Source organism: Calypte anna, chromosome 11 (assembly GCF_003957555.1).
Source record: "Calypte anna isolate BGI_N300 chromosome 11, bCalAnn1_v1.p, whole genome shotgun sequence".
Lineage (NCBI taxonomy): Eukaryota > Metazoa > Chordata > Aves > Apodiformes > Trochilidae > Calypte > Calypte anna.
In genome coordinates this window covers 97,947-111,512 of record NC_044257.1, presented here as the reverse complement: position 1 = coordinate 111,512, position 13,566 = coordinate 97,947, and the positions used below count along the sequence as shown (strand labels likewise).

General features: G+C 43.4%; 1 protein-coding gene across 3 annotated transcripts in view; it reads left to right on the top strand.

Moving 5' to 3' along the window:
• Positions 1–1,285: 1,285 nt before the first annotated feature.
• The window catches only part of C11H16orf70 (chromosome 11 C16orf70 homolog), a 37,105-nt gene continuing 24,824 nt past the window's right edge, over positions 1,286–13,566 (top strand). For 2 of the 3 annotated variants that reach the window (XM_030457789.1, XM_030457791.1), the window contains exons 1-4: positions 1,368–1,483; positions 1,758–1,885; positions 7,653–7,735; positions 11,868–11,951. In XM_030457789.1, coding sequence (XP_030313649.1) covers positions 1,822–1,885; positions 7,653–7,735; positions 11,868–11,951 — 231 coding nt within the window. In that variant the 5' untranslated portion in view covers positions 1,368–1,483; positions 1,758–1,821. The other variant, XM_030457790.1, reaches the window with a different exon arrangement.

The following is a 13,566-nucleotide window of genomic DNA, read 5'->3' as shown; positions in this document are numbered from 1 at the left end:
CCCTCCTGGAGCCTCAGCCTTCCAGAAGAAGGAATTAGAGCCACATCCAGACTTTCTGAACTCCTTTGATTTTCCATCACTTGAGCAGCCCTACTCTGGTGAACATGTGCCTTTCAGCTTTCTTTTGTTGATTTTTCATTCTCTCTGCATAGGCTGCAGAGGTTGCCTTGATGCCCTTCATACCAGAGCTGTGAAAATCAGCAATGGTCTGAGAGGGACTGGTCCGAGGTGCTGTCAGTATCTCAGCATCTTGGGAGAGCTCCCTTAGCCTTGCTTGCTGCTTGGTTGCTTGTCCATGGGGTCTTCTGGGGCTGAGCAAAGCAGGTTCATGTTTGGTGACCACCACCCTGTGGGAAAAGTGGATTTATCTAGGGATAGAACCCTTTGGGTGGCAGGTTGCTTTCTCAACCCCCATTTGAAAAGCTAATGGCTTCCTTATTGCTTTCTTCCTTACTGAGTCATTCCCTAGTTTGTTCCGGGAGCTTTTCTCGTGCCACTGACTAATTTCTCCTTAACTCTTTCCCCCACCCTGGCTTTTCAACTGGAAAAACTGGACCCAACCAGATCGGTTTGGTTGCTCCTTTTTTATGTGTGTTGTTTTTTGTTTTGTTTTTTTTTTTTAAATCCTGAGATTTAAAAAGTCCTGAGTCCGTGGCAGACTGTGACACGGTGTCATTAGGGCTTGCAGGGTCACATTAGGGTCACAGGGAGGTTGTACCTCTGTGTATCATAGAATCATGGAATGGGCTGGGTTGGAAGGGACCTCAGAGCTCATCAAGTCCAACCCTTGATCCACTCCCCCCGTGGTTCCCAGCCCATGGCACTCAGTGCCACATCCAGGCTCTTTGGAAAGATCTCCAGACACGGAGAATCCACTACTTCCCTGGGCAGCCCATTCCAATGCCTGATCACCCTCTCCAGAAAGAAATTCCTTCTCATCTCCAACCTAAACCTCCCCTGGCACAACTTGAGACCCTGCCCTCTTGTCTTGCTGAGAGTTGCCTGGGAAAAGAGCCCACCCCCCCCCTGGCTCCAACCTCCTTTCAGGGAGTTGGAGAGAGTGATGAGGTCTCCCCTGAGCCTCCTCCAGCCTCAACCCCCCCAGCTCCCTCAGTCTCTCCTCATAGGATCTGTGCTCGAGACCCCCCGCTCCCTGGGCAGCTCCAACCCTCCCTCCTCGGGTCTCGAACCCGCGGTCTCCCCATCTCCGAGCCGACGCATTCCCCTCTCCCCCACGGCAGGAGGGGCGGGGGGAAAGGGGCGGGGCCAAGCGAGCGGCGCCCCGCCCCTCCCTGCGCGGGCTCGCCTGACGGCAGCCGCACAGCGCTTTTTCAGCAGCCGCAAGTGAGGTGAGTGGCAGCCCCGCGACGCGGGGGGGAGGGAGGGGGCTCTGACCCCCCCACTCCGCTCCCCGTGGGCCGCAGCCGCGCTCCGTGCCCCTACCCCGGGACCATCGCCGAGGCTCCCCTTCACCCGGGGCGGGGTAGGGGGTGGGGGCAGCTTCCCGAGCTGTGGGGCCGACCCGGCCAGGGTGGGGAAGGAAGGGAAAGGGGGAGGAGGAGGGGGGTGTGGGGATGCGCAGGCCGTGAGGGGGAGGCAGCTCGGAGGTGCCGGTGCTGTGCTCCCCTCCTTGAGCCCGGCCCTGTGGGCTCCGCTCCGGCTCGGCGCTGCTCCCCGGGGAACTGGGGGTGGCCGGGAGGAAGGAAGGGAGTGTGGGGGGGGTGCCGGGCCGCCACCTTCCCTCCCGCTTCCCTCAGAGGTCCGGCGCAGCCACCGGGTGTCCTGCCCTGCCAGCCCGAGGCCTCCGCGCTACCTGAGCCAATGCTAGATCTGGAGGTGGTGCCCGAGCGGTCTCTGGGGAACGAGCAATGGGAGTTCACCTTGGGTAAGTGGCTCTCCTCCCCTCCCAACCTCTCCGAGCTTGCCTGGCTGCCCCTGGGCCCTGCTGCGGGGGGGAGGTGGGGATCCCGCTCTCGCCAGGCCTCTCCCAAGACTTTCAGGAGAGCAAAAGAGAGAATCCAAGCTCAGCTTTGTTCCTAAAACCCCAATGTAGGAGCTCTAAGGATTCTTTTCTAGCATACAGTCTAACCTTTAACTTTTGCACGCTGGGTTTTGCTTTGTTTATCAGCTTGTGTGGTTTCTACTACTTGTTTTCCTTGTTTTGGCATCTGAGCCTGGTAATCTTTCCAAATAACCCCTTAAAAGAGGAGGCAGGGGTGTGCTGATTGTCATCTGAATATATGTCAGGTGATTATCAGTATCTGCAGCTGTGTGCTAAAACTTCTCACTAATACTGGGCTTTTCTGTGCAAGTCCAGTGGGGTTTCACAATTTCTCTGTGTTGCTGAGGGGTTGCAACATTAGAGTGGAGAAAGCAAACTTCTGGGAGGGTTTTGGTTTTTTTTCAGGTTAGATAACCTCCCAGTGGTTCTAACATTCTGGGAGGCCCTTCCTTACCAGCTACTGCTCTCTTTACTCTGAGGAGAAAGAACATTCCCTCAGCTGATGGAAATTTGGCTGCTGCTCAGCCCAGGGCACTTAAATGCACTGTTGAAACACAGATGGTTTGGATTATTCAGATGACCTGTGCTTTCAAGTCCTTAAAACTCTCAGAAAATGCTTCTGCTGTTGTGTCTTCTGGGTGATTATTTAATATCTCAGTACTGGGCTTGAATTTCAGAGTTTTCTGCCTGTGCTGTTGCTCTTTTTATAAGCCCAGCTAAGAGCAGTGGTGGTTCGGCTGTTATGAACAACGTGGCAGCCAGAACCTGACTGACACTTGTGATGTTGATAGCTGTGACAACAAAGGGCCAGAGTGTCCCTTAGAGACCCTGCAAGGCAGCTGCAGTGAGTTTGGGTCCCACCAAAGGAGTGGGTGCTGTGCCCTGGCACCCATCAGGGACAAAGGATTGTTTAGGAGGCTGTGACTTTAGAGTCAAATCCAAGATGGTCACAGGGAGGGTGAGAATGGCTTTTTTAGGATAATTATAGTCCCACCCTTTGAACTCCTGGGGATCTTGTGCTCTTGCAGCTCTGCCTGACATTCTGTGATGCTCCAGTGCCTCTTTTACTGCAAAAAAAAAAAAATTTCCAATGATAAACCCTGCCAATCTTCACAAATATTTTGTATTGCCTTTCCCTTGTTCCCTTTATAAAAAATAACAACAAGGGAAGAGAGAAAATGTTCACTGTGTTCCCAGGAACCCCCCAGAGAAGTCCATTTCAGGGTTAAAATTCTGTCCTGGTGCCTCTGCCTGTGTGTACACACACCCAAACACATGCGTGGAGCTGAGAGGGAGGAAACTCAGCTGTAATTCTTGGAGTAAACATAGCCCCCACGTGATGAGGCTAATATATAATTAGCATGACCTGCTGGGCTAGAGCTGCCTAGGTATTAAGACACTTAATTTTGTCTTGTGCCAGAGGAGCTGGAGGAAAACTGGATCCCTGCTGCTGAGGCTGCTTGGGATTCTCGCTGCCAGTGTTGTTCTCTTTTTTTTTTTTTTTTTTTTTTGTCTTTGGAGCTGCTCTTCATAGAACTAATGGCAATATTCCTGAACTGCTGCTGGCTCTGCCTCCCTGTCTTGTGCCCACGAGGGAGATGACTGAGGGGAAATGCCAGAAAAACTTTTTACATGAGTTTTTTGGATTCTGTTTCTGGCTTCAGTGTTGACTCACTGCCTAACCAGAGCATAAAAAAATTTAAGTTTGAGTTTTGAGTTCAATTAGATGTGTGTCACTGCACCTCTTGGGCCACATTCCTGCTGTTTTAAAGCAGAACAATTAAATCCTTACCCTGTAATGCCTGCAGCTGTGTTAGTAGTGTGGGAGAGGTGTCATTTCTAAGGCATTGTGTTGTGTTTCTCTCACTTTTCATACTTTCTTTTCCTACTAAGTTTCACTTATTGATATCTATATTAATTGATATATTAAATATATATATCAATTAATATATAAGTATCAATAATATAAGTATCAATAATATAAGTATCAATAATATAAGTATCAATAATATAAGTATCAATAATATAAGTATCAATAATATAAGTATCAATAATATGTATAACTATATATATAACTATATTTATCTCTAAATATATATAGATCTCAATATAGATATCAATACAGATTATCAGTTAATATAGATATCAATTAAGGTGTATCAATGTATATCAATATGTAGATATCAATTAATATGTAGGTATCAATATATATCAATGTCTATATCAACTATCAATATAATATATATTGAATATATATATATAACAATTCAATTGAATTGAATTCATTTTATTTATATCAATTCAATTAATCTTTTCTGGGATTTTCTAGCTGCTTTTTCAATCTTTCTTCACTCCTCTACACCCTTCCTCTTCAAGGCACACAGTCTTGGCATAGATGCAGGCTTCAGGCCACCTTGTTCATGCCCTGCAGTATGTGTGAGGTGTTCCTGGTGTCACTGGAACTGCTCTAGCACATAGGAAGGGGGGAACTCCATGGTAGGAGAGTCCTAGTGCTGAGTTTTGGGGGTGTTATTTGCCAGGGCTGACTTTCTCATCTCCTGGAAACCACCTTTGCTTTCCCTTTACCCCAGCCTGGTGAGCAGGGCAAAAAGAACACTTTGTTTTCCTCTTGGACTGCAAGGGCTGAGGAATTACCTTGAGTCCTGTGTCCAGTTCTGGGCCCCTCAGCCCCTCAGGAAGGAGATTGAGGTGCTGGAGCAGGTCCAGAGAAGAGCAAGGAGGCTGTGAAGGGATCCAGCAGAATTGCTGTGAGGAAGGGCTGAGGGAGCTGGGGGTGTTGAGGCTGGAGAAGAGGAGGCTCAGGGGAGACCTCATCACTCTCTCCAACTCCCTGAAAGGAGGTTGGAGCCAGGGGGGGGTTGGGCTCTTTTCCCAGGCAACTCTCAGCAAGACAAGAGGGCAGGGTCTCAAGTTGTGCCAGGGGAGGTTTAGGTTGGAGATGAGAAGGAATTTCTTTCTGGAGAGGGTGATCAGGCATTGGAATGGGCTGCCCAGGGAAGTAGTGGATTCTCCATGTCTGGAGATCTTTCCAAAGAGCCTGGATGTGGCACTGAGTGCCATGGGCTGGGAACCACGGGGGGAGTGGATCAAGGGTTGGACTTGATGAGCTCTGAGCTCCCTTCCAACCCAGCCCATTCTGTGATTCTATGAATGTTGAGGAAAAGGGGATGTTTTGTGTGTGTCAAGGGTGGGGAAAATTACTCTTCCTTTACTCCTCCTTTGGCTCTCTGCTCATGGAGGCAAAGGGATGATCCTGGCTTCTCCGGGTGTGTTTTAGGTTCCTGGAGAACTTCAGTTGCTCATTATAGTTTTGCTAAGCAGCTGTCTGGCAAAATCTCCTTGATTCCCAGTTGCTGAAAACTGCACCAAGTCTGTCCCTGTCCATTTGCTTGCAGCTTGGGAGAGCTCTGAGTAAGAGTGTCACATGAGCCATCTGTTTGCACACTTAGAAACCCCAGATTGCATCAGTTTACATCAGGCTACAAACTGAACTTTTTGTTTGTGTGTACTTTTTTTTTTTTAACCACATCAGGTTTTTTTACTGAAACTTTGCCTACTTCAGGCATGTGGATTCTGTCACCTTGTTTCCTGGCTTTGCTTGAGCCTTGCCCCTTTTTTTTTGTGTGTGGGGTTTTCTGGGTTGGTTTTTTTTTGTTGTTGTTGTTTTGTTTGTTTGTTGTTTGTTTGTGGGGTTTTTTTTGTTTACTTGCTTTTTGTTTGTTTATTGTTTATTTGGTTTTTTTTTTTTAGAGAGCTCGTGGCCTAACCTCTGTAGCTCTGGAAATGCTGACTCTGAGACTCTGAAAAAAGTGTTATACTTCTAAATGTCACTTTTTTTTTTTGAATCATAGTTTGTACTAAGTTAGAAACTGTCAGACTTTCACAGCAGCATCTTTTGTCTCAACTTCTTGCTGTTCTTTATGTCTCTGTTCCATTTTGAAAATATTTTTTAATACATAACTGTCTTCTAAAAACTCAGCTGTTTAGAGAACAAGGCAACTGCAATAGATAAAAGGAAACAGTGCTGCTTTCTTGTGTGGCTCTGTGTTTTGATTTTTATTACTTTTATTAAAATAATGACTGTTCTTTTTGATTTTATATTACCTTCTGATGTATAATTTGTAGCTGAAAAAAACCTCAACTTTTTCCAGAATTATGGGCTAATATGAAAAACAGTTTCACAGAAGCAGTTGTATATGGTATTTACAAATTTCATCACTTTTGTTCTGATCTAGAAGCCTGTTTTGCCAACACTTTTTTTCCTAACTGCTGGAAAGCTGCAGTGTATGGGTAAAAGAGGTGTGTGCCTCAGTGCCACAGTGAAAATAATAGGGTTGTTTTGGGGTTTTTTTTCAGTGTTAAGCTAGTATTACATTAAAATGTTATCTTTGGTGATCTAGGTCTGTGATGCATCATCTATATATATATTTATGGAGAGAGGGGGGGTTTCTCTTTGGTACTGTAAATAATGTCTAAAAGCTGCTTTGGAATGGGATCTACAGTCTGATTTTGAGAGGTGTAGCTAGTAAGTAAAAATTAAAATGCCTGAGCTGTTACCTGAATAAAAGTGTAGGTCCTGTGCAAAGTTCTCCCTAATCAAGGCAAATTTCTTAGTGTTTAAAGATTAGAGAAGAATGGGGCATGGAACACATATAAAATGTTGGATAAATAATCTAAATAGACTTTCAGCAATTAGTAGTGAAGTAAAGCCTCACAATTATGAGTTCATAACATGTCTTTATACATGCCTACTTGGAATGCAGGAACACTCACATTTCATTGGGAGAGGCAACAAAGGTTTTAAGTGTGATAAAGGATGAGATGGTGAGGATGATTCTTTCTTGCAGAATCAGCTGCTTCATTCCACTTTCAGAAATTTAGAGCTGTAAAGATAAGATACACTGAAGAAGGAAAAAAACAACCAAAAAAACACCCTTGAAATGGTGATGGATGGTGAATGAATATTCAGTGTATTACTGCAGTTCAACCAAATTGTTTAGTGTGTTTATCTTGTCTGTAAGCTGAGAAGATAAAGTTCCTTCCTTGACACAAAAGCAGCTGTATCAGCAGCCAATGTGATCTGGGAGGTCTAAGGAGCATCATTGCTCTGTTCTAGCATTTGTAGCTTCTGCTCAGTAACTTATCAAAATCAAGAAAGGCTGTGCCATAAAATGCAGTCTGGGAGCCTCCTGAATGTACACAGGAATTCTCCAGCCACTGTGGAGTTTGGTGTGGGCTGTTTTTTTTTCACTTAGCCGATTTTTGACCCCAAAAAGAGTTTGGTCGTGGATGGTAGAAAGATCTGTGCTTTTTTTCTGGTCTGAACTTTGCTGTTTAATTTTGTGGCTAGAGTTGTTGGTTTTTTTTATTTCTTGGTAGATGGCTAACACACTGGTAGACAAACAATGACTTTTCTGTTTCCCAAGTCCAGGCCTGTGCTGATACCCTGAGTCAAGCTGGCATGTTTATGGATTGCATACCTTTCTGCTGTAATGTACTGTTTGCTGATGCCTGCTTGCTGACCTCATCTCTAACCTTGCTGTTGAAAAAACACTGTTAGCTGGGCTCCAAACCAAAGGAAGGCAATTGGTTGGTTGGTTTTTATTTTATTTAATTTGTTTATTTGCAGGAATGCCCTTGGCTCAGGCTGTAGCAATCCTTCAGAAACACTGTCGCATTATCAAAAACGTCCAGGTTCTCTACAGTGAGCAGGTGAGTGTCTGCCTGGGTCACTCACTTCCTTGTGCCCCAAAATGAAGGTGTTGGGGGGTATCATCCTACTGTGTCTTGTGTTTTATGAATTGTGGAATTGTATGAATTACACTAAATTATTGCCACCTCATCAGAGGTTTAGCTTTTAGAACTGTCAAGTGTAAGAATCCTCAGCACAAAACAGGTATCAGTTTTGTGTGCACAGTGGTGGGATATAATTGTTTTTACTTTAAAAAGTGTTCTGTAATTAGCTGGATAATTTCTAGTCTTTTTACATTATCCTTGTCAAGCACTGCACAATTTTTAAGTAGTGGATCACTCATTGCTTTCTTTCCTGCCTGGTTCAGTGGTGATGAACCTCCTGAAAAAGCTTCCACACTTTCTCTCTGGATCTGCAGTTTTGTCTGCAGAAAGTGGATGCAATAGTTTAAACCAGCTCTAGAGGATTTAATCATTCTCCATAACCTAAGCTTTAAGTTCCTAATACATTTGACTCTCATAAAATGGACTAGAAGTGAAACCTTTCTGCAAATAAAATGTGTACCCACCTGTACTTGGAAGGAAGAGGAGGTGTGACAAAGGATTGTGACTCTCCAAATATATTATCAGAAGATGATATCCACATGTTGGAGACTGCAGATTTTTTTCAGCAGGAAAAAGGCAAAGTCTTGCTAGGTTATCAGCTTGGATCAAAATAATGATGGAGGCCTCATGCATTTGCAGTGAATGCTGAATGCCTGAGGAACAAGCTCTGGGAATTAGTGCTGGATATGTTATTTTATATAATTGAGCATTTTTTTTGTTTCATGTTGTGTAGATTTGTGGGTTTTCTGATTGAGTTGCAAACTGGAAATCTGGCTTAATGCAGAGGAGCACACACCTGGCAGTGAAGGCATTCATTGGTTTTTGTATGCTCTGGAGAAGGTTTAGGGTTTTTTTCCCACAGTACATTCCAGAATTATTCCTAGGTTTGTTAAAAAAAATAAGATTTATATTCCTCTTAGGTTTATAGAATCACAGAAGGATTAGTGGTCCAGTGCTAGACAGCAAAGTATACCACTGCTTGGCTTTTCACAGCACTTCAAAAGCTACACTGTGCTTGACTGTGTACACTGAATTTTTATTCTATCTGCAGTGGAGGGAGGCTAAGGTTTTCCTTCCCAGACTCTAATAAGTATAAAAAAAGTTTCTAACATCTGCATAGTCCAACAAAATAGTAGTTCTCAACTTTGTGGAATAGCTGTGTTGATATTTTTCTGTATATTATTGTGATTCAGCTTCTATATTGGTGTGATTGCTTCCACATGCTGCTCAGGGCCTGTAGTTGACTGGCTTTATCCTCACCCTGGTGCAAAACCATGAGATACTTCATGAGCAGCTGAGCACCTGGAGCTGCTGCTGCACTTACAAGATTTAAAGCTTTAAATAAACTTTGTAATGGACAACTTTTATCTAGCTAAACTATAACTCAGCAGCCTTAATGTCTGTCTAATTTCTTTTGAAATGAATGCCTTTGAGAAAAGTGATGAAATGTTATTTAAAGCTGTTGCATCTAAACACTGAAATTCTGATCCTGTCCAGCAGTGAGCACTTCCTTTCAAAAATTTCATGACAAATTAAATGCAATTAGATCTGCCCACAGCTCTCTTTTTAACTTGACCTAAATGAAATGCCCAAACTGCCAAAAAAAGCTTGATAAACCCCTTTCTGTGACTGAAGTGTTTTAACTCCTTTTTGGTCAGTATAAGTGGGGAATTTATTTGCCATTGTGTGTTTTCCTAAGCCTCTGCCTCTGGATTCTGGTGACATTGTTCAGTGATAAGTTGTTTCTGCAACTTGATGTAATTAGCAGTGTAACTGCACATCTGAGTTGCTTCCTTCAGGAAGGACTCTGCTGTTGCTTCCTGGCCTCATCTTTCATATTTGAGGTTCTGTTTGGTGCAATAAAAGTCACATGAACTAAATTTGTGCCCTTGAAACTTTTCTTCTACTAGAAAATATGCCAGCATACAGCAGAAGCTATTTGCTGTATGAAATACCAAGCTTTTCCTCAGATGTGTTGGTGGGGTTTTTTTGTTGTTGTGTTTTTGTTTGTTTTTTTTTTATTTTATTTTTCACCCACTCAAAAGTACTTTTAATGCTCTCATTAATGTTGGAATAACCTCAAGAAAATTCTGCTTAGAAACCAGTCAAAAGCAGAGCATATACAAATCAGAGCAACTGTCTTGGTATATTTAAATGCACCATGACACTTTTTTTTTTTCTCTATGCATAGCCCTTTTAAATTAGATTTAGAAGGCATTTAAAAATAGATGGTGAGGAGCAAGCATTAGTTGTTTTATCTCAGGCTCATGGTTTCATTACAGTGCTGCCTGCATTATAAAATCATCAAATTTTGCCAGTATTAGTGAAATATGGATGCTATTGTGCAAAGCACTGTGAAGGTTTTAGCTGGAAGGCTAGCATGCTAGAACTCCAGTCTTCAAGAAAGGTTGGCTTGAATGGAAAGCTCCTGGAAAAGCTACTGGAGTGATAAAGGGGAATGGAAATCTACATCACAGGGAACTGAAATCCCTGTGGCATGTTTGGACCTGGTGATGTAAAGTCTAGGTTCTTATCACTGAAATAAAAGGTTTGGGAAGGGGTGGGAGGTGCTCGTGAGAATGCCCAAAAAGTGTCCAGGCTAGAAGACAGTGCTGAGGTGAGAAAATTTAGGGTGGAAATGAGACTTCTGAATGCCAAAATGGAGACCTTCACACAGTAGAGCAAAAGGGAAAGTAACTTTCAAGAGAGCTTATGCTTAATTCCTAAAAAGGGCTGTTTGGTGTGGCTGCCCACGTTGGAAACCTGTGTCCACCCCAGATAGAATCACAGAATGGACTGGGCTGGAAGGGAGCTCAGAGCTCATCAAGTCCAACCCTTGATCCACTCCCCCCGTGGTTCCCAGCCCATGGCACTCAGTGCCACATCCAGGCTCTTTGGAAAGATCTCCAGACACGGAGAATCCACTACTTCCCTGGGCAGCCCATTCCAATGCCTGATCACCCTCTCCAGAAAGAAATTCTTTCTCATCTCCAACCTAAACCTCCCCTGGCACAACTTGAGACCCTGCCCTCTTGTCTTGCTGAGAGTTGCCTGGGAAAAGAGCCCAACCCCCCCCCTGGCTCCAACCTCCTTTCAGGGAGTTGGAGAGAGTGATGAGGTCTCCCCTGAGCCTCCTCTTCTCCAGCCTGTTATCCAGCTCCCTGCTGGATAACTGCTTGGTGCATTTCTAGGGCAGGAATATTGGTGCCTGTTCTCAGTCAGCCTTTTTTTCCCCTCTGAGGAGGGCAGAGCTCTTAGAAGCAAATGTGCTCTGAGTAGCACAGAGTCAAATAGCAGAAATGGGGCTGTCTGTGTGGTGTAGGTGTGGATGTAACAGTGCAGGAGTGAGGAGCTTCCATGGGGTGACAGCAGACAGGGCTGGCTTGGAGCCTTTGCAGACACCAGTGATGCCAGTGGAATGTCTCCTATTGACTCCAGCAGACTGCAAATTAAGCCTCTGGTTGTTATGATACAGAGTAACTAAGGAAACCTTAATTCACAACATAAGAGCTTGAAGCTTCCTTTTGAAGCTTGAAAAAGACTGTGACAGCCTTTGATTTTTGAAGTGTAAAGCCCTCTCACCATCATTTTTTCAAGCGTACACTTGGTTCTGATGCATTTTTGGGGAGATGGGCTTTATTTTTGAGCCCCAAGAGAGCAACAGACTGTTCCTCAGTGATGTCTCTGATGCTGAACTTGGAATGTTAATTTTCTAGGTGTGGGTTTTGTTTGTTTTGTGAATTTTTTATTTTATTTTTTAAATTTTTTTTCCCTACACTTAAAGTAATGGACAGCTGCCCTCTTGGGAGTTCTTGCAGGGTGCAGATCTTACCCAGGCACTTCTATTTCTTTTCATAAGAAAACTGAAGGGGTTGAGAGGTTTGGCCCAATTTCTTTTCATTCTGCTTTATTCATTGAAGAAGTGGTGGTTTTCTGAGGCAGCTTGGTTTTAACAAAGAACCATTTTATACCTGCACACTGATCTATATCTTAAAGAAGCCTTAAAATTAAAAGCCTTACAGCTTGTTTTTTTTTGCTTGTTTTACAGTCACCTCTTAGCCATGACCTCATCCTTAACCTGACTCAGGATGGAATCAAACTGCTGTTTGATGCTTTCAATCAGAGACTTAAGGTAATAAAACACCCTGCAAACAAAACAGTGCAAACCAAAAGCCTGGGATACATTGACACTTAATGGAGCAGAAGCATGTGGGGTTTTTAGACATTTAATTTGCCATATACAATCCACTGTGATAACAAATTGCAATTCTTCAGTTAGGGGTTAAATCTTTCTTTTTAGGATTAAGAGACTTCTGGGAATTTTAAGAGTGCTGTTGGATTGTGGTGGTCCAGTGCAATCTCTGCCAGTCATGTTCCAAGTTGCTGCAGAAGCCCATTACCAAAGCTAAATCTAGGGTTTGAAATCTGTTGGTTGATGCAAACCAGACAGTGTTGGTTTTTGCTCAGGTTGCTGCCATTTTATTTTTGGAAATTAAGTTTCTTCCCTCTGTTCTTAGATTCCAGGTGAGTTAGGTTTATAGAGGTCTGGTGTGGTGGTGAGATACAAGCAGCTGCCTCCTGCACTGACTTCAGTTTGGTTTGGATGAGTTTTTATTCTTGACATTGAAGTCCCCAGCCCAGCTACTTCTGTGCTTTTAGGTGCCCGAATGTTGAACTGTCTCTCTGTGGGATGCTTTGTGTCATTAAGATGTAAAATAAAGGACAGACTGGTCACTGACCTCCTGAGTTTGCAAAAAATCTGTTAGAAAAATGCTATGTTCCATCCATACAACAGGGGTGACTGTGGGACTGTGAAGATGGGATTAGAACAGTACAAAAAAAAAGCTTTCCTAAGGAAAGCTACAAAAAACTTTACTGAAACATTGAAGTATCTGTGTGTAATGCCTTGTTATTCAGGGTGGTCCTTTTGTCAGGAGGATTACTCTGCTCTGCTGAAGGATTACCAGTGTGGTTCTCACCTGGTGTGTTTAAATTGCTGTGTTGATTGGGCTAATTGGGTGCCAGGGTGCTACTCTTCCTGCCCTGCTACTTCAGGCAGCAAAAGTGTGAGCTTAAAAGTGATACTAAAAAAAAATACAGTGCTTACCCTTTGGGTACATGGTGCTCACATCCATGCCTCCAGGTGGTGGAGCACTGGGAGGTGGAGCCTTGTTTATCACAGAATCATTCAGCTTGGAAAAGACCTCTAAGTCCAGTCAAGTCAGCTCAACACTATCATGCCCACTAAACCCTGTTCTGAAGTGCCACATCTAATATTTTTTTTTTGAACACACATCATCTGAAGCTTGAGCTCTTCATATACTGTGAATGTGTGTAAATATATAACTGCTGAAGAGCAACCTACAGTAATACTTGTTAAAAGTTTTTATATCTCTAGTAGTAACCTACATCACTGTAGTACGTTTGGCTTGTGTTTTTTTTTTTTCTTCAAAATCTCTTTTATACTAACTAAAAATACACATTTTAAACAATTTTCAGTTTAAATGGAGCTCAGATGGAGTACAGCTGAGCTTTTCATTTTTGGCACATTTCACTTTGCCTTATGGAAGTTTTTGTTCATAAAGTCATTCCTGTAATATTTTAATTTTTGTTAAGATTTAGAACTCAGTTATTCAGATTGCAAGTGTGAATTTAATTTTTTTAAATAGAATATATTGAAAAAACCCCCACCTTGTCAGATGGATGTAATCACTTCAAGTGCATGGCTTGCTCACTGATGTTTTTTT